The sequence below is a fragment of the Hyperoodon ampullatus genome (assembly GCF_949752795.1).
Source record: "Hyperoodon ampullatus genome assembly, chromosome: 6".
Taxonomy (NCBI): Eukaryota; Metazoa; Chordata; class Mammalia; order Artiodactyla; family Ziphiidae; genus Hyperoodon; species Hyperoodon ampullatus.
In genome coordinates, this window is record NC_136919.1 from 83,436,180 (window position 1) to 83,462,916 (window position 26,737).

The 26,737-nt window shown below is 40.0% G+C and overlaps 1 protein-coding gene across 1 annotated transcript in view; it reads left to right on the plus strand.

Annotated features, from left to right (window-relative positions):
- PCSK5 (proprotein convertase subtilisin/kexin type 5) overlaps window positions 1–26,737 on the plus strand; it is a gene marked incomplete at its 5' end in the record, with an annotated part of 318,876 nt that overhangs the window by 260,829 nt on the left and 31,310 nt on the right. The window contains 3 exons of the mRNA XM_079705774.1: window positions 8,566–8,683; window positions 10,557–10,745; window positions 23,621–23,757. Coding sequence (XP_079561900.1) covers window positions 8,566–8,683; window positions 10,557–10,745; window positions 23,621–23,757 — 444 coding nt within the window. The remainder of the gene's footprint in view (window positions 1–8,565; window positions 8,684–10,556; window positions 10,746–23,620; window positions 23,758–26,737) is intronic.

A 26,737-nucleotide genomic window follows, 5' to 3' on the forward strand; every position in this document is an offset into this window, starting at 1 on the left:
CTCTGACTCAGTATGTATCCTACGTAGTGTGAGATGTGAAATTTCATTGCTCCTTTTCTTATCTGATCTCGTATTTCATTTCACCCCTTCCATAACCTTCTTTATGGTCTTCCATGCCTGCACCATTGAAGGAACTAGTTCCCTGCCTCAATCCGTCTGCCATTTCATATCCCATACACCAATGCCAGATCAGTCTTTCTAAAATATTACTTAAATGATGTCATTTCCTTGAATGTTGGCTACTCCATTACCTCCAGATTAAATCCATCCATGGGATTCCAGGCCCACACAGGTTTCTTGAGGAAGCCACCATTCCAAATATCTCATTCCTTTCCCCATGAATTATACCTCCATGAATCCAAATCTTAGTCCAGGATATAAGAACCATCTCAACTATTATTTCTTCTAAGAGAATATGCAGCCTTCATTAGTGGCCTATTTTTCTGAGATTTTACAGAAATTTCCTTATTATTGTCCCTTATTTGAGTTTTATGTAAATGAAAAGGAATGTTCATGAGAAGCCTTATATAATACTTGAAACTTAGAAAGGTAAGTGTTAGCTTTCTTCCCAATCAGAAGATGACATTCCCTGCAAGGAATAATTTCTTCTATGTGTCACTCTTTGTAGTTTGCCAACCATCATATCAGCAGTGGGTAATGGCTTTGTATCAGGTGAGCCATGGATGTTTGGTATAGTTAGATGAAATAACCATATCTTTGCAACCTCTGTTAACTACAGAGTATGAAAATACACTCACTTGAAATAAATATCAACCAGATTTTCTATTCCATTCTTTTATGAGAATTTAAGGAAAAAAGCAAAAGTAAATGAAAATTAAATGAAGAGTTATCTAAAAATAATATGAATAATTCACAAATAAGAATTTTTGACTGCTGGCTCATCAAGATCGCAGTCTGATAATTGTCTATCCAAGTTATATACCAAGAAGATCTAGGCTGGGGAGCTATATGGTCAGTCTAATCTTCAATTAGCTTTTACCCAAAGGCCCTTGTAGTACATTTTTTATTTTGTTCTCATCTTGTCCAAACAATCTTAGTTTCTTAAAAGCAAGCACAGTATCTATGCTTGTATGCCCAGGAATACATGGCTAAGTTTCCCCAAGGTGGTAAAATAGTTTTCCTACCTCCAATCAAGAAATACTAGTCAATTACCTTAAGCAAATTACTTGCCTATTATGACCACCACGTTGGAAGCAAACAAAAGAATGGCCAGAGAAAAGGAGAAAATAATGTGACATGTTTATCTTTTGTTAAATGCCCTTAAGAGAAGGCAGGCATATCTCCTTATCTGAGCTCTGTAAATTTTAAAAGATTAGAATAAATATGTATCTTATATATGCATATATAATAAATTGTGTGCATATAAATCATGTATAATGAAGTACATTGTACATGGAGGAGAAGAACTCAGCAGTGGTTTCCTAAACTCTTTTTACTTCGTCTCTGTAATGATGAGCCTGTCTGACTACCTATAGCTGCTAACCAAACACATCCTGAGGGGCGCTTTGAAGTGCAGACCCCGCAGACAGCCAAGTATCAGTGTCTGGAAACTTTCCACATGCAAGCCCCCGGTAGTGCTGGTGATGGCTGGCATCTTTGGATCTGGCTGGAGTTGTTAGTAGAGCCTGTGATTTTAAGAAAAGCAAAGGAAAACTGGAAACAAACCATGCAAAGTAAGGCAATAAGGCAGGTGCTGGCTGCAGGGTTTTCCTGCCCCCAGCGAGTCTGCATTTTGTAGGAAGAGGCAGAAGAAGGCACTGCAACTAGAGTTCTGATTCTCTAAGAAGCTTATGTGCCTTTCACACTGAAATTTAAAGGGTATGTCATGAAGAGATAGATGTCTGAGTAAGGAAAGAGAAGAAAAGGCTAATTCTGCAAGCATCCTGGCTTTCATCTATAGAGATGTTTAAGTGTAGAAGTGCTGACATAGAAGACGGAAGAGTATTACTTTCCGCTTCTTCATGTTTATAAATCTTACATTTTATGTTTTCGCATTTAGCTGTTTATTTCTACTTTAAAAGCAGCAGTACTGAAGCACTTACATTATGCATGTGCAATGGGGTGCGTTGCACACCCTCTGCTTATTCTGCACGTTTGGTCTGGCTTGATTAGTAGGTGCAGGAGGCACAGGGTCCCTGGTGGGAGCAGTTATTTCAGAACAGGTGGTTCAGCACATTGAGCATCAAAGAACCCAAAGGTGCAAGGACTCTGACAGCTGCAGGAGCCCTCTGATCTCAGTCGGAGTCTCAACCCCACCCTGCAGATCAAGCAGCCCCCCTCAAGACAAGACAGGAATTTGCATTTTGCGTAACGACCTCTCAGCCTGGTGGTTTACCCTTAGGTATCAATAGAATAGCAACAGCCTGACTGATGGCAGAAGACAGCCCACTGTCACGGTTGGCATCCAGTTCTCTCGCCGTCCACTCTCTTCCCCTTATTTCCTACCAAGTAGACTGCTAATGCCCATCCCCTGCTGACCACTCACCCCACATGCCAGGGCTGCTGGTTTCCTCATGGCGTCAAAGAACCACACACAGACCTGATGATTATTTAACTGGGAGGTTCCATCCTGGCGCCTGGTTGTCCTCCCTGCATCTCCACCTCACTGAATCCGATGTGGGCACCAAAACCCAGTCCAAATATCACCTTCCTTTCTTGGGTCATCTTACCTGACTCCAAATTTCAGCTAACATTTATTGAGTACTTTGTGTAGAGCAGGCTCTAGTAGTTGCTTTACATCCATTGTCTTTTTTTTACTGATTTCTTACTCTTTTTTTTTCTTTTTTTTTTTTGGCGGTACGCAGGCCACTCACTGTGTGGCCTCTCCCGTTGCGGAGCACAGGCTCCGGGCGCGCAGGCTCAGCGGCCATGGCTCACGGGCCCAGCCGCTCCGCGGCATGTGGGATCTTCCCGGACCGGGACACGAACCCGCGTCCCCTGCATTGGCAGGCGGACTCTTAACCACTGCGCCACCAGGGAAGCCCTGATTTCTTACTCTTTTGAAGTCTTTTTACACTTACACAGTGACTACACAGTTATCGCTTTTAATTGTTTCTTAGTGAAATCATAGAGTTATTCTTGTCTCATCTCCTGCTGGCCTGAGAACACACAGCAGTTTCTGTTTCTTTTGGAAGCTCATTGTGTTGAATCCATAGTAGGTGCTCCAAACCCCATGAGTGATATCATAATTAATGGTATAAATTCTTAACTTATATTGATGAAGTATATTGAAATTGACCCTTTCTAAGAACTGAATGATTAAACCTAATTTATCAACCATGTTTTATATTTTGATGATCACGTGCATCTCAACAAATACAAATATAAGTTCAGGATGCCCATACATCTTCTAGTTACTGGATTATTGATATTAAAACATGTGAGACGGGCTCCCCTGGTGGTGCAGTGGTTGAGAGTCCGCCTGCCGATGCAGGGGACGCGGGTTCGTACCCCAGTCCGGGAAGATCCCACATGCCACGGAGCGGCTGGGCCCGTGAGCCATGGCCACTGAGCCTGCACATCTGGAGCCTGTGCTCTGCAGTGGGAGAGGCCACAACAGTGAGAGGCCCACGTACCGCAAAAAAAAAAAAAGATGTGAGAGCTCTGTGCCACTCCATAAGAGCATCATCTTACTCCCTTGGTTCCCCGTGGGGTAGCCACTCTCCTGGTTTGTCCATGAATGAAGGCTTTCCCCGGGACACAGGATTTCAGTGCTAAAACCAGGACACCTCTGGGTAAACCTAGGCATTTAGTTGTGTTAGTCATAGGAAATGATTTCCCCAATGGAAGAAATTGGCTGTACTTTTATATTAAATGCTCAGGAATGGATAGCTGTCACTTAGTTGTATTTTTTTCAGTCACAGGCAAAATTTTTAATCTCTCATAGGCAACTTGGATGGTTTTTGTTGTTTGCCCTACTTTACCCTGGATGCTACATAGCATTGTCTGTACATCTGACAGCTGGTAGCAGAAAGCCTTACTTCAGGAAGCTCAAAAACTTAAAAAAAAAAATCACACACACAACTTTTTCCAACCAATTACTTTAGTATATAGAGAGTGCTTTACTAATAGCCATTTTAGAGTTATGAAATATCTATTCAGTATGGTATTTTTCTAAAAAAGATTTTAAATAGCTGGCATCAGCAAGGATAGTCCACTAAGAGATATAGAAGTACACCAAATTTCCCTGGTTATAGCTTCCTGTGCCCGAAACTTCTAATTTTTCTTTTCCTACTGAGCTTTCTAACTTTTCTTTAGAACTGACTTTTTTAGGTCTCATAGCTAGCACTGTTGTCTAAATTAACTGTATCTGCTTTTGAACTATGCAATTGTTTACTTGTATATTTAATGATTAGCTCCTCCTGGCACTTCTGGTCTCATCCGAAAATGGAAATATACCGGCTGGAGAACATTATCTATTTTCCTGCCTTCTCTCGGCCATCTGACTAGTCCAAGCAGGGAAGCTTTTGGATTACTTGGCATAAAAGCCAGTTCCACTTTTCGGAACTTATCTGCATAAACAGTCATGCAGCCTAATGGAACAAATATAATGCTAAGCAAGATTTTCAGATTCCCTTTATTAAGCTTGTTCAGCATCATTCTACCAAGAGATAAATGTACTTTCTGAAATACATTTCTTAACTGCTTTGAGATCTTTAGTTAATCTGTATACATGCTTTGTTCCCTCAATGTCTTTCTAAATATTGAATTCAAAGAATTTTGCATTTGGCTCAGTGCTTGCACAGAGAGGTCCCACTTGATCGTCATGAAGTTACTTCCAGGCTCAGGATTTGCTCTGATCTTGGCATGAGAAACGTGCATAGATAAAACTATTTTAGTTATGGAATGGCCATATCACAACCAGTTGTTTGCATGGTGTATTTGCTATACAGGTAATCATAAATTTTTAAAATAGGAGTATTGGCTCTATACTTGAATACATTTTGAGTATTAATGATGACTTTATAGTAGTCAGTAACAAAAAGAACAGAGCTCCTAATTCCACCTTACAATTTTCCTAAAAGCACTTTATGCCCCTTGGTGAATTAAAGAAAATTTCTCTAATCAGTTACATTCATTCACTTCACAAATACATATGGAACCTCATCTCTAAGCCAGGTGTTCTGCAGCCACTGTATGAAATCATACTCCATGGGGCATGGTAACAGTGGTAACAGTGTGATGGGCAAGACTTGACTCAAATGGTTGACTCAAACAAAACAGTGTTTCTGAATTTATAGCTAATTTTAGAATGTGAAACTTTATATTATATAAAAAAATTATTACATGTCAGTTATATCTCAGAAAAATTACTAGTGCTCCCATACCATTTAATAGTTTGTTTCCCTGTTGACACCATGTTTTGAAGGAGTTTATCTGCCGAACACATTCATTGTGTAATTATCTTCTCATTAGTATTTGCCAAAAACCAAACAAATAACTGCCAATCAGAATACACAGAGTTGATATATCGTCAGCACCGCCCCCCCAACCAAAAAAAGAAGAAATAAATTTATTTCATTTTTTTCTTAGACTGTGTATCATGATTGTGGGCAGATACACAATTTCAAGTATCTTAAAATAATTTAAAATACTGAAAATCTCCATTACTGATTCAATCGACTTCAGTGATCTATTCTGATTCCCTCATTTATTAATATTTTATTAATATACACTTTTTTTTCTGTTGACCTGCCAGTCTGTAGTTTTACTGCAGCTACTCAGCCTCTGTTCTGAACACCTCCTTTGAGTGTTGCGTGAACAGACCTTGTCTCTGGAGGGTAGGAACTGAATCGGAAACCAAAACAAATTTACGGCCTTCATAAAGACTCAAGGTGCTTTTCTACTTAACTCGAGTGGTTAACAGTCATGAAGTGTTTGTTGTATTTGATGACTCTGTGTGTTAATTTATGTCCTAAAGGTTGTTGACAGTTATTGGGGGTGGGGGGTGGGGAGGTGGGGAACAGCAGCGTGCACAGCTGAGCTGGGGCCCAGGCACCCATTTTGTGGACTATTCAAAGCCCTTACCCTCCCCTTCTTCCCTACTCCCCTCATATCAATCAAATTTCTTATCTCATTTCCCTAAACTGAGACTAAATGATAAATTGTATGGGTTTAAAACCGCTTGACACTAGTATGGGGATATTTGTGCACCATGCAGAGTTAGCCTAGTATTGTATCTTTGGCAATAATTTCAATTCCTCCAGGGAAAGAAAATACCTTAGAGTATTCATGATGAAATGATATAGCCTATGGTTAAGTGATAAGTAACAACATAGGATTTATATGAACTTTAACAAAAGATCTCCACAATTTCGTTTCCTTAAGCCCAAATTTGACATTTCTCCTCTATTATGTGGGTTACTCTGTATCTTTTTTAATTAAGGTGGCAAGCTTACCTCACATAATACTATATAAATAAAACTAAATAGAATTGTTAGTAGCATTTACCGATTTGTGATGAGGTTATTGATGAGTTTTATTTTATTCTTTTCTGGATGTATTTACAAGTTTTTACAATGAACATACATTACTTTTTAATCAAGAAAAAAATCACTTATAATAAAAGTTACAAAAGTACATGTATAAAAATCCTAAATATATCCTTGCCATAGCAAAGTACTTTTATTCTGTTTTATTCAGTATGTCCTGTCTGGCTGAGTATCTGATATAATAATGAGCCCTTTCATTTGTATAGTTCTTTACACAGATTTTCTCATGTAGGATATATAATAATAATCAATTTAGTAATGGTGATGGGATAGATAATAATATCCCCAAACAAGGAAATTGTGGGTTAGATATTTTATCTTGTTTGCCAGAAGTTATATGATTAGCAAATAGCAGAAATGGAGCAGTATTTCTGAATCCTAGCACAATTTTCCTTTTTATATGCTATAAGTTCCTCCCATGTGTATAAAGTTTTGCTAACTTCCATGAAACATATAAAGAAATGTAAGTCCTAGGTCCCACCATCAAGCAGTTTATAATACATTTGGGGTAAAAAGACATGCTGACAGAGACTTAGTTAGCAATTCAATAGATGACACAGGTAAAAATTGCAGTGCATAATACAGTGCCTGGCACATAGAAGGCACTCAAGCAATGTTGGATAGGTGGATGGATGCACGATAAATAGATGGATGCATGGACGGATGGGTGAATGGATCGCTGGCTAGATGGGCAGAAGGGCAGATGGATTGACAAATTAATTAAAGTTATAGGTCTAGAAAGGAGAAAATTCACTCATCACAGATGGTTGAAATTCTATTGACTTTTATTGGTCAGAGACTACTTCAAGAAGGAGAGGATAGACTAGCTAGGCCTTCAGGAACTTGGAAGAGTAGAGTGTGACTCTGCAGAGAGGATGAGTGAGGGAACTGCAGGCCGAGGGCTCAGCATGAGCAGAGGCAGTGAGGCAGAAAGAGCAAGATATGACTGGGACTGCAGAGGAGTGACTGACCTTGCTAACGCAAAAGGTTTGGTGAGGAGGTTGTTTTGATAGTAGAATGGGACTGTATCATAGAATATCTTGAATTTCAAGCTGAAGTATTTAAATAATCCATAAGCATGGGCATCTCTAGACATTTTTGCATAAAGTAATTCATGTCATAAGGAAATGTTTTAGGCAATAAATCTGGTCGATGACTTTGTGTTAAATATAAAGATATGAGAGAGTTTAATGCAAGGTGGAGATTTTAAGCATTCAACTGGGATTTTAAAGTATTTTTAGAAAGAGCTGCAAATGTAGATCTCACTGTATCATCATTAAAATATTCCTATATGTAATTGAAACTTCTGAGACAGTTATGTCAAATTTAGCTTTAGATCAATAGGTATTTCTCATTGAGAACTAAAAGTTTATAACATTCGAGGATAAGAAGCTGGCATAAAAGTCTAGAGGCCTCCAAATATTTCATGCATGAAGTTTAATAAATTTTTCATATGCCAGAGGAAAGATAATAATTTATGTCTTCCAGGATTTTCAACCAAACTACTAGATAGGTCAGAAAATTTGTATTTTTGAAGTTGTATACACTTCTCTTTAAACCTACTGATTATTTTATCTTACAAAATTGGTGATGTTATCACTTGAATACAAGTGGTTAACAGTGAGGCCTGGGAGCAAATCTATGTGGGTTAGAATTTGGCTCAACCATTGAATTGCTGGTCAATCTTAGCCAAGTTTCTCTCTTTCCTCAGTTTTCTCATCCATGAATGATAATAATAATAGTACTAACATCTTAAGGTTGTTGGGAGGATTAAACGTAAAAATATGGACTAGTGCCTGCCATGTAGTAACAATTCATAAATGATAGTCATGTTACTAGTTATAGAACATACTCAATGAATAATATGCATTCATCTTATTTTCTTATGATTGTTTACTTCTTTTATTTGTTTTTTTAATCATTGCTAGAAAGAAAGCTTGGCTCCCGTTAGGGTTGTGTCTGGGTTTTCTACTGTGTGAAAGTATAACTCAACATATAAGGCATAGGTTGCTGCTAACTACGGTAAAGCTGACCAACTTCTTGCCTTCTGTAGTGAGCCATCTCTATGGATTTGGACTGATGGATGCGGAAGCCATGGTGATGGAGGCGGAAAAGTGGACCACTGTTCCCCAGCAGCACGTGTGTGTGGAGAGCACAGACCGACAAATCAAGTAATGTTTGCTGCAAGCAGACAGCATGACAGTGCCCTAAAAGAGATTAGCCCAGTGCAGATATCTTGAGACAGCCCTGTGTTGCACATGGAAACTAGAAATTTGTGTAGTCTTTTTCTAATGTAATTATAAAATTCTAATAGAATGTCTAAGACCCTAAGCCATTAAATACACACTAGGATAACCCAAGGATCCTTAAAAGAAAAACGTATCTTACAAGGGGGTGGGGGGACCCTTACAGATGGGCATTCTTCAAGTTTCTACTCTGTCAATATTTCTATTTGATGGTAGAAGTATTCCCCATATTTTATGGTAGGAGTATTCCCCATAAGTTGGTATACTCCCAAAACTAAACCTTATGTTCTGGAAACTTAACTACATACCATGTAGTTCTCTGAAGAGTGATGCAGGATGCACAGGAAAAGAGATTGCAGTTTACTCAGATTCCAGGGCCTAGTCCCCTGTTTCAGCCTCACAAACTTGGAGGCTGTGCTGATTGGATTCATCAAGTGATAGTGAAGTCTCTCCTAGGTGCTGAATCCAAAGAATAGGATTTATTTTAGTGATTTTATTAGTAATTTGCTTTCAGCTTTCTTTTTAGAGAGTTAGCTCAGAAAAATACGTAAGAACTTTGGTTTTTAATAAAACTAGAGCCATTATAATTCTTGAGGAAATTGTTAGGAAGCAGAAATAAGTGGACTAAGTTTTTTTTCCCCATTCTACCCATTTGTGGCAAAGAATAAGAGAAAAAAAAATAAAGAAGTAAAAAGTTAACCAGTATTTATTGAGCTCTTACTATAGGTCAAGCCAAGTGCTAGGAACAATGTGTGTTTTCTTCTTAAAACTTTATAACAACTTGGGTATTATTCCCTTTTGACAAAGGAGGAAATGGGATCAAATGGAATAATTGTTTATTCATTCACAAATTCATTTACCAATTCAGCAACAATTTTTCTTGCTATCAAGCACTGGGCTAGATAATTAGGGATAGAAACAGGAATAAGAAATGCTTCCTGCCCTTGTGGAGCTTACAGTCTAGCGGGGGAGTCAAACCAAAATAATAAGTAGATCATTACAAATGACAATGAGTGAATGCTGGAAATAAAAAGGGTAGAAAATAAAAGGTGGGGAACATGTTTTTCCTATGGTTCAGTGACCATCTTAGAGAGTGAAATTTAAGCTTTGACTATGAAAGAAGAGTCAGCCATAGGAACAGCAGCAAAAAAGCACTAGAGGCAGAGTAGTGTACGCAAAGTAGCTGAGGTCAACTTGAATTATCCCAGAACTTGAACCAATGCTAGTGTGGCTGGAACCCAGTGTTCAAGGGGTACAGTGGCACAGGAGGAAGCTAGTGAAGAAGACAGGAGCCTGTAGGCAAGTGGAAGAGTGTGCGCTTGGCTTATAGAGAAAGGAAATGGTAGACCAGGGATTTGAATCAAGGTCATAGTCATCCCCAAGCCTCCACTGTACCACAGTACCCTATACTGGTGGTTCACAAAGTGGATTCCTCAGATCAGCAACATCCCTATCGCCCAGGAACTTGTTGGAAAGGCACATTCTTGTGACCCACCTCAGCCTTACTGAATCAGACACTCCAGCACCAGGGCCCAGCGATCTATCTGAACAAGATTGATATGCACTACCTGCATGAAGATAAAAGAACCTTCATTCCTCCTTTCCTCTCACTTGCACCTTTCCCACCCTAACCAGGGTTACTCCCTTAAACGACCTAATCATTTGGGTAATGACACTGTGTCCCTTAGTCTCCAGCGACCACGGCTTGCATTGCATCATGTGGTCCTTCCAGGCCTGCAGGCTCACGCAGTCGAGCTCTGCCTCGTGCTCTGCTCAAACCCCCTTCTCTCTGTTGCAGGACAGTTCGGCCCAACAGTGCGGTGCGCTCCGTCTACAAAGCATCAGGCTGCTCCGACAATCCCAACCACCACGTCAGCTACCTGGAGCACGTAGTTGTGCGCATCACCATCACCCACCCCAGGAGGGGAGACCTGGCCATCTACCTGACCTCGCCCTCAGGAACCAGGTCCCAGCTTTTGGCCAACAGGTACAGTCATGGCCCCTGACCGCCAGTGTGCGGGGGTCACAATGATGCCCAGTGACTCTTTCAGCTCGAAAAAGTCTGCTGTGCTTTATTTTTTATTTTTTCAGAAGTCGAGGATTGTGCATGTACATATATTGTAGGATCATGATTTTCTATACAATTTTTTTAAATTAATGAATTAATTTATTTTTGGCTGTGTTGGGTCTTCGTTTCTGTGCGAGGATTTTCTCTAGTTGCGGCGAGCGGGGGCCACTCTTCATCGCGGTGCGCGTGCCTCTCACTATTGCGGCCTCTCTTGTTGCAGAGCACAGGCTCCAGACACACAGGCTCAGTAGTTGTGGCGCACGGGCTCTAGTTGCTCCGCAGCACATGGGATCTTCCCAGACCAGGGCTCGAACCCGTGTCTCCTGCATTGGCAGGCAGATTCTCAACCACTGCGCCATCAGGGAAGCCCACTCTATACAATTTTTAAAGGTTACTTTCCATTTACAGTTATTACAAAATATTGGCTATAGTCCCTGTGTTGTACGGATAATCCGTGAGCCTATCATATACCCAATAATTTGTACCTCCCACTCCCCAACCCATATATTACCTCTCCCCACCCCGTCCACTAGTTTGTTCTCTAAATCTGTGAGTCTGCTTCTTTTTTTGTTATATTCACTAGTTTATTGTGGTTTTAGATTCCACATGTAAGTTATATCATACAGTATTTGTCTTTCTCTGACTTATTTCACTTAGTGTAATGCTCTCCAAGTTCAACCATGTTGCTGCAAATGGCAAAAATTTCATTCTTTTTTATGGCTGAGTAGTAGTCCATTGTGTGTGTATGTGTGTGTGTTTGTGTCTGTGTGTGTGTGTGTATACCACAGCTTCTTTATCCATTCATCTGTTGATGGACACTTAAGTTGCTTCCATATCTTGGCTATTGTGAATAGTGCTACTATGAACATTGGGGTGCATATATCTTTTCAAATAACAACCCGATTAAAAGATAGGCAGGTGGGCTTCCCTGGTGGCGCGGTGGTTGAGAGTCCGCCTGCCGATGCGGAGGACGCGGGTTTGTGCCCCGGTCTGGGAGGATCCCGCATGCCGTGGAGCGGCTGGGTCCGTGAGCCATGGCCGCTGAGCCTGCGCGTCCGGAGCCTGTGCTCCTCAACGGGAGAGGCCACAACAGTGAGAGGCCCGCGTACTAAAAAAAAAAAAAGATAGGCAGAAGAACTGAACAGACATTTTTCAGGCAGAAGAACTGAATAGACATTTTTCCAAAAAGGAAATGCAGATGGCCAACAGGTACATGAAAAGGTGCTCAACACTGCTAATCATCAGAGGAAATGCAAATCAAAAGCACAATGAGATATCTCCTCACACCTGTCAAAATGACCACCATCAAAAAGAACATAAGTAACATGTTGGTGAGGGTGTGGAGAAAAGGGAATCCTTGTATACCGTCGGTGGGAATGTCAATTGGTGCAGCCACTGTGGAAAACAGTATGTAGGTTTCTCAAAAAAACTAAAAACAGAACTACCGTATGACCCAGCAATTCCACTCCTGGGTATAAATCAAAAACAACCCAAAAATATTAATTCAAAAATGTACAGCTGTTCTTTAATTTCTTACTACCCTAAAAACTGAGTGGGGCCAGGGGGAATGCCACTTACACATCATGATGGGATGGTCATAGCTCTCACTGCCCACACATAAACAGAGAGTGCAAAGCCGCCTAGAATCTGTAGGCACGGAACAGTATAACATTTAAGAGTTGGGTAATATTAAAAGGATGCTGCAGAAAAATTGAGGGCCACCTGTTGTTCTTTATCCTATAAAAGAAGTGCAGAACACTAATTCCTTAGGCCTCTGAGATGCCCTCCCCTGCCCTTAAGTGTCTGCTGGCATTTGTTACAGATTAACTGAATGCTCCTGCTGGAGCACTTTCCAAAGTTAAAGGAAATTCTATTTGTTTTAAAACAGGTTTTGGCAGATTTTTTTCTACAAAGATTCAGTTAGTAAATGTTTTGAGCTTTGCAGGCCATGTGTTTATTGCCACTACTCAAGTCTGCCGTTAGAGTGCAAAAGCCACTGTAAACAATATAAATGAATGTGTATGGCTGTGTTCCAATAACAACTTTATTTACACAAACAGCCCAAGGGCTGGATTTGGTTTGAGGACTGACTGTAGTTTGCTAACCACTGTTTTAAAGGTTGGCCCTTTATTCTTTATGGGCCAAGAGGGCACTTACTTTTTCTTAGTAGCCTCTTCCTTTCTCCATACTTCCTCCAAACATTTCTCCAGCAGGTAATTGTATTGCCAGGATCCTGCTGAAAGGCCAGAATGTTCTAGCACAAGTTTTCTTTTGCTCCACTGGCTTTTCAAATGGTTGAGAGCATGGGTGGGGGATACTTGTCAACAGGTGGGACCAGATGGGGAAATGTCAGATTGCCTTATACACCCCATTCCCATTATGGTTCTAAAATACAAGCCACAGCCAAAAGCCTGTAAGTTTCTTTCATTTGATGTTTCTCTCCAAGAGGAACATTTAATAGGGGCAAAAACCTTATTGTCAAAGGCCTATGCAGTCCAAATGAAAGCCAACCTCTTACGTTGACACAGCCGCCTGTCCACATGCCAGGTGTCCACGGCAGTGGTGATCTCTGTTAGGACAATGACAACATGCCAGACGAGTTGAGAGGCCAAGGCCAGTGCAAGCCTGCAGAGCTGAAAGTGAGACTGAGGAATTACCAGTTGCTTTTCAAAATCTCCAACTTCATCTGCTGTAGGACAGTGAGAAAAACAGAGAGCAGCAGCACTTCTTGGTGATAGTGACTAGGAGTACAGATTCCAGAGTCTTTCACTGCATTTTATTTCTGTGTTCAGAAGTCTTCTTGTGTTTGTCTTTAAAACCTAATGTCTTCCGTTAGGGCATAAGGAAACCTGGGCTTCGTACTTTATGAAGCGCAGTTTGCCAGGTTAAGGGTATGCAGGTGCAAGGAACTGAAGGATGCTTTGGTATCTCAGTCGCTGGGCACGCCCTCCTCCCTCCACAGACAGGGGTCTCAGCTGCCGCCAGGTCATTGCTGCTACCTCCCTGAGGCTTCTCTCCAGCGAGCAAGGCCTGCAGATGCCCAATTCTATGATTAATGGAGGTCACACCAGCTGTTGTTACCAAAACCAGGGAAGACCTTTTTCTTGATGTTTTTCTTTTTTTCTTTACTGCTGTGCATTTGCATTGAACTTGAAGTGTCCAGGTGATCCCTGGTGAAGTACAAAAGTTGGCTTCACACATGTGCAGCTCTTCTCCCTGGAGCCCGCTCTGTTGTAGAAAAACAGTCCCTCCACAGTTGCTGTTTGCTTGGAAAACTCAGTCCCTTCAGCCTTTCTGGGCTCTTCCTGCATATTTCAGTATTTCTTGTTGGCTTCCCTGGAAATGACTTCAGTGAGGAAACTTGTGAGCTGGGGAGCTGTGGGTTGCATCACAGGCATTTGGTGGATTACAGTGTTGCTGGCTTCAGTCTTGCATGCATTCTTCAACAGCAGACATCCGCTTCGCTCTTTGCAAAGTGCTGATACCCAAAGTGCTGCATGACTTGTGTCAGAGAAAAGAAACAGGCATTTTAGATGCTCGGTGACCGATCTTGATGGTTTACTTTAGCCTCTCCCATCATTACCTCCTGGGAATAAGATCTGCACTCAGAGTGCATCTTCTTGGTCTGGAGCATTTCTTAAGGTGCTCTTCTTTTGTCTGTCTTCCATCTCAGTGCTGAAAATAAGTAGCCACCCCAGAAAAGGTAGACAAATTTGAGTGGAGGGAGGGGACTGGAGGCACCGAGAGATGTAAACGGATGTTATGAATTCATTTGTCCATAGCTCCCCCAAAACACTGCTTTCAGCATCTGACCCTTTAATTATAAAACAGCTACACCTGGTCCCAAAACCATGTCTGCCCACCTTCCAGGGCCTGGCTCCCCTGTCCTTGTTGTACTTGAAGCTAGTAGCATCCCTCCTACTGAGGCAGCTAAGGGAAGACCGTTTCCTTTGGCATTTTTCTCCTTCTGGCATATTCCAAAGCTTTAATTTTATGAGAGGAAATCTCTGCTCAGAACTTCCCAGTCTCTGACCTCATGGCAAGGAATCCTCATGTCCTCTCACCTTGGCCCTGTTTCAAAGCACATTCCTAGGATTGGGAACTGAAGGCAAGAAGCATCGACAAGGGGGTGGGCAGGCTGTGAAGGGAAGGTCTGCTTTGCTCCTGGTGGCCTTCATGTTGACCTGCAGGGCAGTAATACCTTTCCTCAAGGAAAAGGTGATGAAGTCAGGGTTTAGAAGGGATTTATATGGCAGAGATTTTTTTTTAATTTTTTTTATTGAAGTATAGTTGATTCACAGTGTGTTAATTTCTGCTGTACAGCAAAGTGATTCATTTATACATATACATATATTCTTTTTCATATTCTTTTCCATTATGTTTTATCACAGGATATTGAATGTAGTTCCCTGTGCTATTACAGTAGGAACTCGTTGTTTATCAGTTCTATATGTAAGAGTTTGCATCTGCTAACCCCAAACTCCCAGTCCTAATCCATCCCTCCCCCACCCCCCTCCCCCCTTGGCAATCAAAAGTCTGCTATGTCTGTGAGTCTGTTTCTGTTTCATAGGTAGGTTCATTTGTGTCATATTTTAGATTCCACATGTAAGTGATATCATATGGTATTTGTCTTTCTCTTTCTGACTTACTTCACTTAGTATGATACTCTCTAGTTGCATCCATGTTGCTGCAAATGGCACAATTTTGTTCTTTTTTATGGCTGAGTAGTATTCCGTTGTATACATGTACCACATCTTTTTGATCCATTCATCTGTGGATGGACATTTAGGTTGCTTCCTTGACTTGGCTATTGTGAATAGTGCTGCTTTGAACATAGGGGTGCATGTATCTTTTCGAATTATAGTATTGTCCAGATATATGCCCAGGAGTGGGATTGCTGGATCATAGCTCTGTTTTTAGTTTTTTGAGGAAGCTCCCTATTGTTTTCCATAGTGGCTGCACCAATTTACATTCCCACCAACAGTGTAGCAGGGTTCCCTTTTCTCCACACCCTCTCCAGCATTTGTTACTTGTAGACTTTTTAATTATGGCCATTCTGAGTTGTGTGAGGTGGTACCTCCTTGTAGTTTTGATTTGCATTTCTCTAATAATTTGCTATGTTGAGCATCTTTGCACGTGCCTATTGGCCATCTGTATGTCTTCTTTGGAGAAATGTGTATTTAAGGTCTTCTGCCCATTTTTCGACTGGGTTATTATTTGTTATTGAGTTGTATGAGCTGTTTGTATATTTTGGAAATTAAGCCCTTGTCGGTCACATCATTTGCAAATATTTTCTCCCATTCCATATGCTGTCTTTTCATTTTGTTTATGGTTTCCTTTACTATGCAAAAGCTTGTAAGTTGGATTAGGTCCCATTTGTGTTTTTTTTGTTTGTTTTTATTTCTATTGCCTTGGGAGACTGACCTAAGAAAACACTGGTATTATGATTTATGTCGGAGAATGTTTTGCCTATGATCTCTTCTGGGAGTTTTATGGTTTCATGTCTTATGTTTAAGTCTTTAAGCCATTTTGAGTTTATTTTTGTGTATGGTGTGAGGGTGTGTTGTAACTTCATTGATTTACATGCAGCTGTCTGACTTTCCCAACACCACTTACTGAAGAGATTCTTTTTCCCATCATATATTCTTGCCTCTTTTGTCGAAGATTAATTGACCGTAGATGTGTGGGTTTATTTCTGGGCTCTCTGTTCTGTTCCATTGATCTATATGTCTGTTTTTGTGCCTGTACCACACTGTGTTGATTACTGTAGCTTTGTAGTATTGTCTGAAGTCTGGGAGGGTTATACCTCCAGCTTTGTTCTTTTTCCTCAGGATTGCTTTGGCAATTCTGGGTCTTTTATGGTTCCATATAAATTTTAGGATTATTCTAGTTCTGTGAAAAATGTCATGGGTAATTTGACACTGTATTAAATCAGTAATGTATTTAATACAGGTGTATTAAATCTGTAGATTGCTTTGGATAGCATGGCCATTTTAACAATATTAATTCTTCCAATCCAAAAGCATGGGATATCTTTACATTTCTTTGAATCTTTAATTTCCTTTATTAATGTTTTATAGTTCTCAGCATATCTTTCACCTCCTTGGTCAACTTTATTCCTAAGTATTTTATTTGTGTGTCAGAGATTATTAATGAGGGCAATAAATAGTTCCCCTGTTGGACACTTATCTTTCTTTCAAAGAAGTCAAGATTTCTGAGGAGGACCACGTAAAGCAAAGAACACTGTGCAGTTAAAAGATAGGAATTCTGAAAGGTTTAAAACACACAGTTTTCCTAGTGGGGTCATTTGAGATGAAGAGGTAGAGCTGTGGTGGCAGAGAGTTGTCCCCATTTGATCTCTCCTGTTTCTCCAGGAGGCAGAACTCTTCACAGTGGCCTGTGCACTGGCTGCTGTGAGAAGGAAGGATGCTGAGATTCAGCTCAGACTCAGAATCCGAGGCTCACTCGGCATCATCTCCCCTTAATGATGCAAAAACTAGACATACAGACAAGGAGAATAAACTAGGAAGGAAGCTGAGAGGACAGCAACTCCCCTCCATTATTATCTTCATTTCAGTATTGACAAAATCTGTGTCCTGGTCTTGGGACCAGAAAATGCTATCCATAACAGTAAATTCCCAAAAGAAAGGGGTCATGGTCAGCTTTCCAGAAGTCCTCATTTTCCTAGACATTTCAGTAAGGAGTGTCTTCAACATTGCTTACGCCCTCACCATGACAATTCCTAGGGAACTGGTTTTCAGCGAGGTCGCTGAAGACGTTGTTAGTGTGGGCCGTCTGGAGCCCCTCAGTGCTTCCCTGTCCTGGCTGCCGGGCACTGGCTGGAACTCCTGTGGAGAACAGCTGTTCCAGGAAGCACGGTTTACCCGAGCATCTGCAGGTGCTGAGCCCTGGAAGGCACTCAGCAGCGTTCACAGCTAGTCGAGCTCGAGCTGCATGCCCCGTTAGCCCAGCAGGCAACTGCCCCCCGCCACCCCCGTTGCAGGCCAGGTTGATGGTTTAGTGGGTGGGAGCCCCGAGTAAACAGAGGCATCCTGGAATGGACAGTTAGTGCTTTCTCTTCCCTTTGTTTTCTCCTGTCTTCCCACCCTTCCGCTCCTCCTTCTGGCCTGTCCACCCTATCTAACAAAAAACCAAACTGAATAATCAGCACAAATGTTTTCCTTCTAGGGCGACTGTGGGGATCTGGCATGGGTAGGGGGAATCAGGTGGGCTTGGGTCCCTTTAGAACAGATACAAGAGCAACTCTAGATGTAAGCCTTTATACGACCACATGTTCACATTCTGCCTGCCTACATATTTTCCAACAAAAAGCTTATCCCATCAGATTCTTCCTTCAACTGCATTTGGTAGAATTGTGAAAACCTGGCTTGTTTTTTTCTTACCCTAAATACACTCCCTTTCCCCAATTCATTGAGTTGTAGATTTAGTTTAGCTGTATTGGCTCTCTGTTCCAAATTTTGGCCTCTGACTGAAAGCTGAAACTTTGCCTCCCTTTCTAAATTTGATTACAGATGAGTATCTCTGCTTCTAATTATGGTCTTAAGTAGAAAGAAGGTACACTTTCTCATCTGCACAACCTATAGGGTTCTATAATTAACTGTGTTTAACTGGTGTTGCTATTTGAATATTTTTGTCCCTGCCCAAATGTTCAATGACAGACTACTGACATTTTGTAAAGTGTCCTGCTGTATAAATGTATGTGTGACTTGCAGGATTACACTTTTGCTGTGGAAGTTTTACATTCCAGTAAGGCCTCACCGTAAGAATAATCCTCTTCCTTTATTCAAAAGAAGGTACAGCCTTTGGAGCTTAGAGCTGGGATTGTCTTGATTTCACCCATTTTTACGTTCGACTTTGGAAAAGTGATTCTTTCATCTAGAAAACAGACGTAGTAGTATCTGCCTCACAAGCTTGTTACAAGTAGTGATTAACATAACATACAGCAAGCTCCTAGCATAGTAAGCACTTATAAGTGCTAACCCTTCTTTATGCAGTGCTTTTCAAAGCACCTGGTGAATGACTATCACACACAGATGGCCAGGTCTCTCCCAGAGAGGCTGATTCTAAAGGTCTGGGTGAGGCCCATGAATTTGCATTTCTAATAAGCTCCCAGGTGATGCTGAAGCTGCCCGTCCACAGACCAGACTTTTAAATGGCACCGATTTAAAAGATCACCCAGCTTTTTCAAACACGTTCTTCTTCTTTTCATGTCATCAAAAAACTTGTGAGCAGTATGCTGCTGGGTGCTGTGAAAGTCATTTTACAAAGGAGTTTATAATGTAAAATAGATATTTAGATAAAAGCCATCTACTATTAAAGAATATATCTTCAAGACGATTAAGCACTTACATCATGTACCCACAAGAAGGAATGCATGTCGGGGTTGGTAAGTTAGTAATAATGTGCACGTTGAAAGTTTTTTAGAAAACTCACCTTTTTAGGTATTCCAAACCTCTAGAACCAGTACCTTTCTCTCAACCTTTCTTAAAGAAGCAGTTTAGATTAGAAGAGAGAGAAAAACTTAATAGCGTGTTTTAAGTACCGTTTCAGAAGCAAATTATGTAAAACTTACAAAAGCCAAACATCTAAAGAAAATCAGAAGCTCAGTTACAACTGAGCCAAATGAGTGCTTTAAGCATTCTATCAGCTTTATGTTAAATTGTGGCGAAGCACTAAAAATATTAAAAATCAAAAAAGAGAACCAAAAGAAAAAAGACAACTTCCAAAATATTGGTTTAATGTCTAATTCTGTAGTAAACACAAATACTGTCTGGGTAGTCGTGGAGGATTCTGAAATTAAGATCCATTTACAATTTGAGAAATAATTATATGATAACACATAGCTGTCAGTACTTACAAAATGTCTTGTTATTTAGTTGCCATAACATCAGAGATGCATGTTGTAGCCTTGACACATTGTCTAGACTCTTTAAGTGAAAGGGGGAAAGAAGGCTTACAGTAATTATATGAGTTATTTCCTGAGTTAATTCCTCAAAAGGACGTATTACACTTAATGGCAGTCCTTCCTACCAAGCTTCATCCAAAGTAATTTATTTGAAAACCGCTCACAGGGGTAGGGCTGTGGGCACCGTTTTAATAACTGGATACATGATTTGTGCCACTGCATGCATATATCATTTCACTGAGCACATGATTATGAAGTCAAGTTGACAGAACAGGGTTTCACTGCAACAGGAGATGTGGACACGGGCATGGAGTTAATCTGCTCCAGCTTTCAGCACACTGGCCCTGCTTTATTGACATTTGATCCACACTAATAACATTGGCATGTGTCTCTTTTCTTCACTGTTGGCACAGCACAGACGTTCAGACAGGGCACTGGACTTTTTAGTTGATAAACGAAGACCACACAATTAGAATCTCTTTAGCGGTGTCCAGTGGTTTGACACTTGGTTTGAGCAACTATGTTCTTTGCAACACAAATCTCGTCTACTACCTACATTACCTTTTGTTATATGCAGATGATGCAGGGTTTTTAAATAGTACAATATGAAAAAGAGCGAATAGTTTTAAGTACTGAATCAGAGTAAAAATAAAAGGGTGGGGATTAGAAAAGTCAATGCCCAGCTAGTTGAAACAACAATAACAATCAGTGTCTATTTCTCTCCCTGTCAACTCTTTTAGCAAAATGCAGTGATCGTGTTTGGCTGCATTTTAATTCCTCTCCTCAACTTTTATGTCCACATGAAACTAATGAGCGTTCCAACTCTGCATAAAGTGAAGAGACCAGGCTGGGAACCACTCAGCCAGATAGACAAAGCCTGTTTACATTCGGGCTTTGAAACACTTATTTGAATGGTGATTATGCATAGTTCTTCTGGGTACCTAGTTTATATTTAATTTTTGTTCCAAATGTGATTTTAAAATGATTGATAGCAATGGAGTGATTTTCAAAGGTGGAGAGGAAAGGGTGTAAGGGAAGAAACATAGGGTCTGCTAATCCAGCACTCAAATAACTGACCCATGAGTAATTAAAAGTTGGCTGAGGTTGTGGAAACAAGACTGCCCCTCATGTGATGGCAGCCTCAAGTCTCCTTTGTAGTTTTTGGACATGAGGCCATGAGCCAAATGTTCTGTCTAAACTGTTTGGGAATTGCTTTTAAGTTCGACACTCTTGGAAAGGTATTACGTGACAAGTTGTTGCTTCAGTGCCCTCAAATGGCACAATAGCCTCAACGAATTAGAACTGAAATTAGAACTGTTGGGCTAAGGAGTGGTTGTAGACCAATTTTCTGCCTCCATCCATTTCTATGTCACAATATTCACTTCAGTAACATCTCTCTGGCAGGAAGGGCCATTTGAAAAGGTTCCTCCTTCCCTACCTCTGTGTCTCGTTTTCACCCAACACACACTTTCTGGGTTTTACATGAAGGACCCAGTAGGTAAGTCAATTGTGTTTATAATGACCCAACAATTTCTTCCTGGCCAAGTCCAGTTTCAAGCCACAGACTTGTGAAACAAGCCCTATTGTGGTAGTGCGTGGATTGTAAGATCTCCTGGATGTATGTGCCATCCATAATCTATCGAAGATCATTTTCAGTGGGAAGACATTCATGTAAGGAGCCACTGTTTCCATACCCGTTATCATGAGGGAAAGTTGCCAGATCCAATATGGTCCTCGTTGAAATGTCGCACCCTTTGGTTCAGAAGTAAACTGTTACAGGTATTCTAAAAAATATACAGATATTCTAAAAAAAGAAAAAGGCCTTCCTGTCCATATAAGGTTTGAAAATCACTGCCTCCCATTAACCTCATATGGAGATTAACAAAACATATTTGAATATTCCAAAGATCTGCAGTGTTCTCCAGTAAAGAGATCTGTTCAACTTTGACTCAGCCTTTTCTCAATTTTCTGACCATGGGACACTTTGAGAATGTTGCTAAATACTTTTTATTTTTCTTCTTTCAAGACCTCAGGTGTGTGCAACAGGTGATTTTCCTGTTTATTGCTTTTCTCCAGGGAAAGCTGCCTAGTGTCAGCCATTTACCTAACACAGTCCCTAGTTACGCCACCTAACCCTCCAGCTTTAGAATCCAGCTAGCATTTTAGAGGGAGCCTCAAACACATTGATAGAACACTTTAAAAAATCAGAATTGTAATGTATTAAGTTATAATGAGATTAAACTGGTTATTTTTGGTTTTAGAAGGGTGCATTTTCTCCCAATGGGAAGATCCACATGGAAGTTCAAATGATAACCACCAGTTTCCTTGGTGAACATGAAAGTAAAGCAAGGAGAGGTGATTGTATGTCTTAAATAGCTGTCAACATCCACTTGTCATGACCTTAGTATTTGTCTGCACTGAAGGACAGATATGTCCCAGTAACTGGACATGGTTGTTCCTATGACAATGCTAGAGATGCTTTTCCCTCTCTGTTTGCCCCAACAAAAATAATAGATGTACATAATTTTTTTAAAGTACTTAAAAATTTTTTTTCTCTTGCCCCATCTTTCATTTTCTACTTTCTGGGTCCCATCTCTATAGAAATCTTTTGGGTATTTCTTCAGATAGTCAAATCTACATCACATGCCTATGTAAATAATATGCCTGTTTCTTCATATGCTAGCCTTATACATATCTATTTTATACATATCTATTATACATATCTATTGACATCTCTTGATTCTTGATGAGGATTCTTTTTATTTTCCTTTATATTTTGTATCCCTCAGGATTACTTCACAGAAAACAGAAGTAATTCCAGTGATTTCAAGCAGGAAGAGATTTCATATAGGGAATTAGGAACTTAGAAAATTATTAGAAGGGCTGGAAGGGCAGAATTTAGGCTGCAGTTCCAGGCATGACTCCCTGAACTGGTTAAGATTAATGGGTATGGTTTTTCATTGAGGAGTAATTTACAGACAATTCACTTTTTAATGTGAATAATAAGTTGTGACAGATATATATAGTTGCATAACCATCCATTATTTTCAAGGTATAAAACAGTTCCTTCATTCCCAAAACTTCCACCATGCCCCTGCCTCCTACCTCCTAGCCCCTGACAGCCACTAATCTGTTTCTGTTTAAGTAGTATTTTCTAGAATGTCATATAAATTGAATCAGATAGTGCCTGATCTTTTGTGTCTGACTTTTTCCACTTAGCTTAATGCCTTCAAAATTCATTCATGTTGTTTCAGTTATTAGCAGTTCAACAGTTTTTAATTACTAGGTAGCATTTCATTCTGTGAATATACCATAATTTGTTTACCCATTCACCAGTTGATGGACATCTGAATTGCTAACAGTTTTTGATGATTATGAATAAAGCTGCTGTGAGCCTTCATGTGGAGTTCTTTGTGTGGACGTATGTCTTCACTTCTCTTGGGTAAATATCTGGCGGGGCGGGGGGGTATTGTTTAGTCATATGGTAAGAATTGTCAAACTGTTGTTCAGAGCAGCTGCACCATTTTGCATTTCCATCAGCAGTGTAAGAGAGCTTCAGTTGCTCCACATCTTCAACTCTTGGTACTACCAGGCTTGTGAGTAGAGTCTTAGCCTTGGTTCCCTGATACCCACATCATTATCCCTCCCAGATTTGTTACTGTACAGCCAGCCCCATGTCTGTTTCCCTCTGGTAGAACAATGATATACATATATTTGGACTAATCAGTGATGCCCAGGATGAAGACAACCTCCAGTGTTGAGCTGAACATGCTGATAGATACAGAGAGATCACTGATCATGGTCTTGACTTGACACTCACTAGATTTTAAATAACATACAAAAACAATGTTTTATGGTTCTCTCTCAGGCTTTTTGATCATTCCATGGAAGGATTTAAAAATTGGGAGTTCATGACCATTCACTGCTGGGGAGAACGAGCTGCTGGTGACTGGATCCTGGAAGTGTATGATACTCCCTCTCAGCTGAGGAACTTCAAGACTCCAGGTAGAAACTCCCTTTCTATAATTTGATTCATTGTACAGAAAAATGATGGAGTATATTCTGGCCAAGGAATGTGTTTCACATTCATATATCAATTTTATCCTTTATCATATGATCCTGTGCTTTGAGTTGTCTCCCTGTACTCCAATTCTCAAGATCACCATTAGAAAAGTAGGAATTGGGGCTTCCCTGGTGGCGCAGTGGTTGAGAATCTGCCTGCTAATGCAGGGGACACGGGTTCGAGCCCTGGTCTGGGAGGATCCCACATGCCGCGGAGCAACTAGGCCCGTGAGCCACAACTACTGAGCCTGCGCGTCTGAAGCCTATGCTCCACAACAAGAGAGGCCGCGATAGTGAGAGGCCCGCGCACCGCGATGAAGAGTGGCCCCACTTGCCACAACTAGAGAAAACCCTGGCACAGAAATGAAGACCCAACACAGCAAAAATAAATAAGTTAATAAACTCCTACCCCCAACATCTTCTAAAAAAATAAAATAAAATAAAAATAAATAAATTAATTTAAAAAAAAAGAAAAGTAGGAATTTAAGGATACGAATTCAAGTATAAATAAATAAATAAATAAATAAATAAATTCAAGTATTTAGATATAAGTACAAGATGAAACACGACAGCTATTCATTGATATTTAAGAATATATGGTCCATATCTCTAACCAGCTTCCCTTACTTTCTTTGTCAATAAACAAGACAGCCTTGTCCACCTACAATGGGTAAATTGCATGGTCATAAGAGGAGACAAGTTCCCTTGACTATCTTTTTTCTGAGTTTACTTTAAATTTAATTTTCAGTGCAGACAAGACATTGAGCCTGGCCTTTCAGTTCGGAATTAGACACAACTTTGAAAAGGGACTTTTACTTTTCTCTGTGTGTTTGTGTGTTTCTCTTATTGTTCCTATGGTGTACAGTCCTCTAATTAAGTGAGGGGTTTCTTTAATAAGCTACTCGAAGTTCAGTTGGAGACACAGAATCTTCTAGCCCAATTAAATGGTAGAATCATTCCCAAGTATGGAGGTTCTTGGCTCTAAACTGAGTTTATATTTGTATATTATTTCTTCCCATTTGCTTATTATTAAAACACATACTAAGGATTTTTGGAGGCCTTTTTGTTGTTGTTTTTGTTTCATTGCATATTAAATCTATCTTGGGTTTTCTATCTTGGGCAGATTGCATCTAAGTGTTAGCCAGTAGAATGGATTTTTTCTCATTCTGCATTTACACTGCTATTTTTCACAAGATGTTGCAGTATCTATTGCAAAGTCTACTGTAGAATTTAGCAAATGGAAAAGTGATAGGGGAGGGAAAAACTGACGGCCCAAATATGGCAGCATTTGATGTGAATTGTGGCAGAGATCCTAAGGAAATAAAATTACATAATAAGTGAAAAATAAAGAGAGAAACTGCCCAGCGGGCTTATGATGTACTTCAGAAACGGCACCAAGGGAAATAAGTTATGAGTCAGCACTCTTTAAACATCTACAAGGGTAAACTTTTAGATAAAATCATCTTACGTTAAATGGACCAGGTTTTAGAGTAACTGACATAGTGTCCTTGTATTAAGTGTTCCATTTGTGCGCTTGAGAGATGCCATAAGGAAAATAGGTTCTCTTTTGCATTGCTACCTAAAGGCAGTCAGATTGGTCATTAATTTCAGGTAGTCATTCATTTCTTGACACTACTTGAAATTCTGAGACTGAACAACACCCTAATTATGAATAGGATAGTCATTAACAAGTGAGTCCAAAGAAAACCTGGCAGAGGGCAAACCAAATATAAACCAGTGTGCTGGCCCAATGCAGATGTCAGAAAACAATGAATGTGGCCCAGAATATGTTCAGTTTTAAACTTCAAGTTCCTAAACTCCTAGACATGACAAGGAAGGCAGAATTATATAATAGTTTAAGAATGCAAGATTTGGATACATAATTTTTTTTAATTGAAATATTAGTTTCAGGTGTACAAACTGTATGATTTGATATTTGTATATATTGTGAAATGATCACCACACTAAGTCTAGTTAACATCCATCACCTCACATAGTTACAAAATTTTTTTCTTGTGATGAGAATTTTTAAGATACACTGTTTTAACAAGTTTGAAATATACAATACACTACTATTAACTATACTCACCATGCTGTACATTACATCCCCAGGACTTATATGTTTTTTAACTGGAACTTTGTATCTTTTGACCCCCTTCACCTATTTCACCCACCCCTACCTACCCCCTGCCTTTGGCAACCACGAATCTGTTCTGTGTATCTATGATTTCTTTTACTTTTTGTATTTTATTTTTTTAAGACTTCACATGTAAGTGAGATCATACAGTATTTGTCTTTTTCTGTCTGACTGACTTCACTTAGGAAGGTCCATCCATGTTTTCACACAAGGCAAGATTCCCCCTTTTTGTGGCCCAGTAATATTGTGTGTGTATGTGTGTATATATACACATATATACACACATATATTTTCTTTACCCATTCATCCATCAGTCGACATTTGGGTTGCTTCCTTGTTTTGGCTATTGTAAATAATGCTGCAGTGAACATGTGGGTACATGTAACTTTAAGAGTTAGTGTTTTTCTTTTGTTTTTCACATAGATACCCAGAAGTGGAATTGCTGGATCATATGGTAGTTCTATTTTTAATTTTTTGAGGAAACTCCATAATGTTTTCCAGAGAGGCTGTACCAATTTACATTCCCACCAACAGTGCACAAGTGTTCCCTTTTCTCCACATCCTCACCAATATTTGTTTTTTTGATAATAGTCATTCTAACAGGTGTAAGGTAATAGCTCATTGTGGTTTTGATTTGCATTTCCCTGATGATTAGTGATGCTGAGTGCCTTTTCATGTTAGCCATCTGTATGTATTCTTTTGAAAAATGTTTATTTAGATCCTCTGCCCATGTTTTAATCAGATTATTTTTCTGCTATTGACTTGTATGAGATCTTTACATATTTT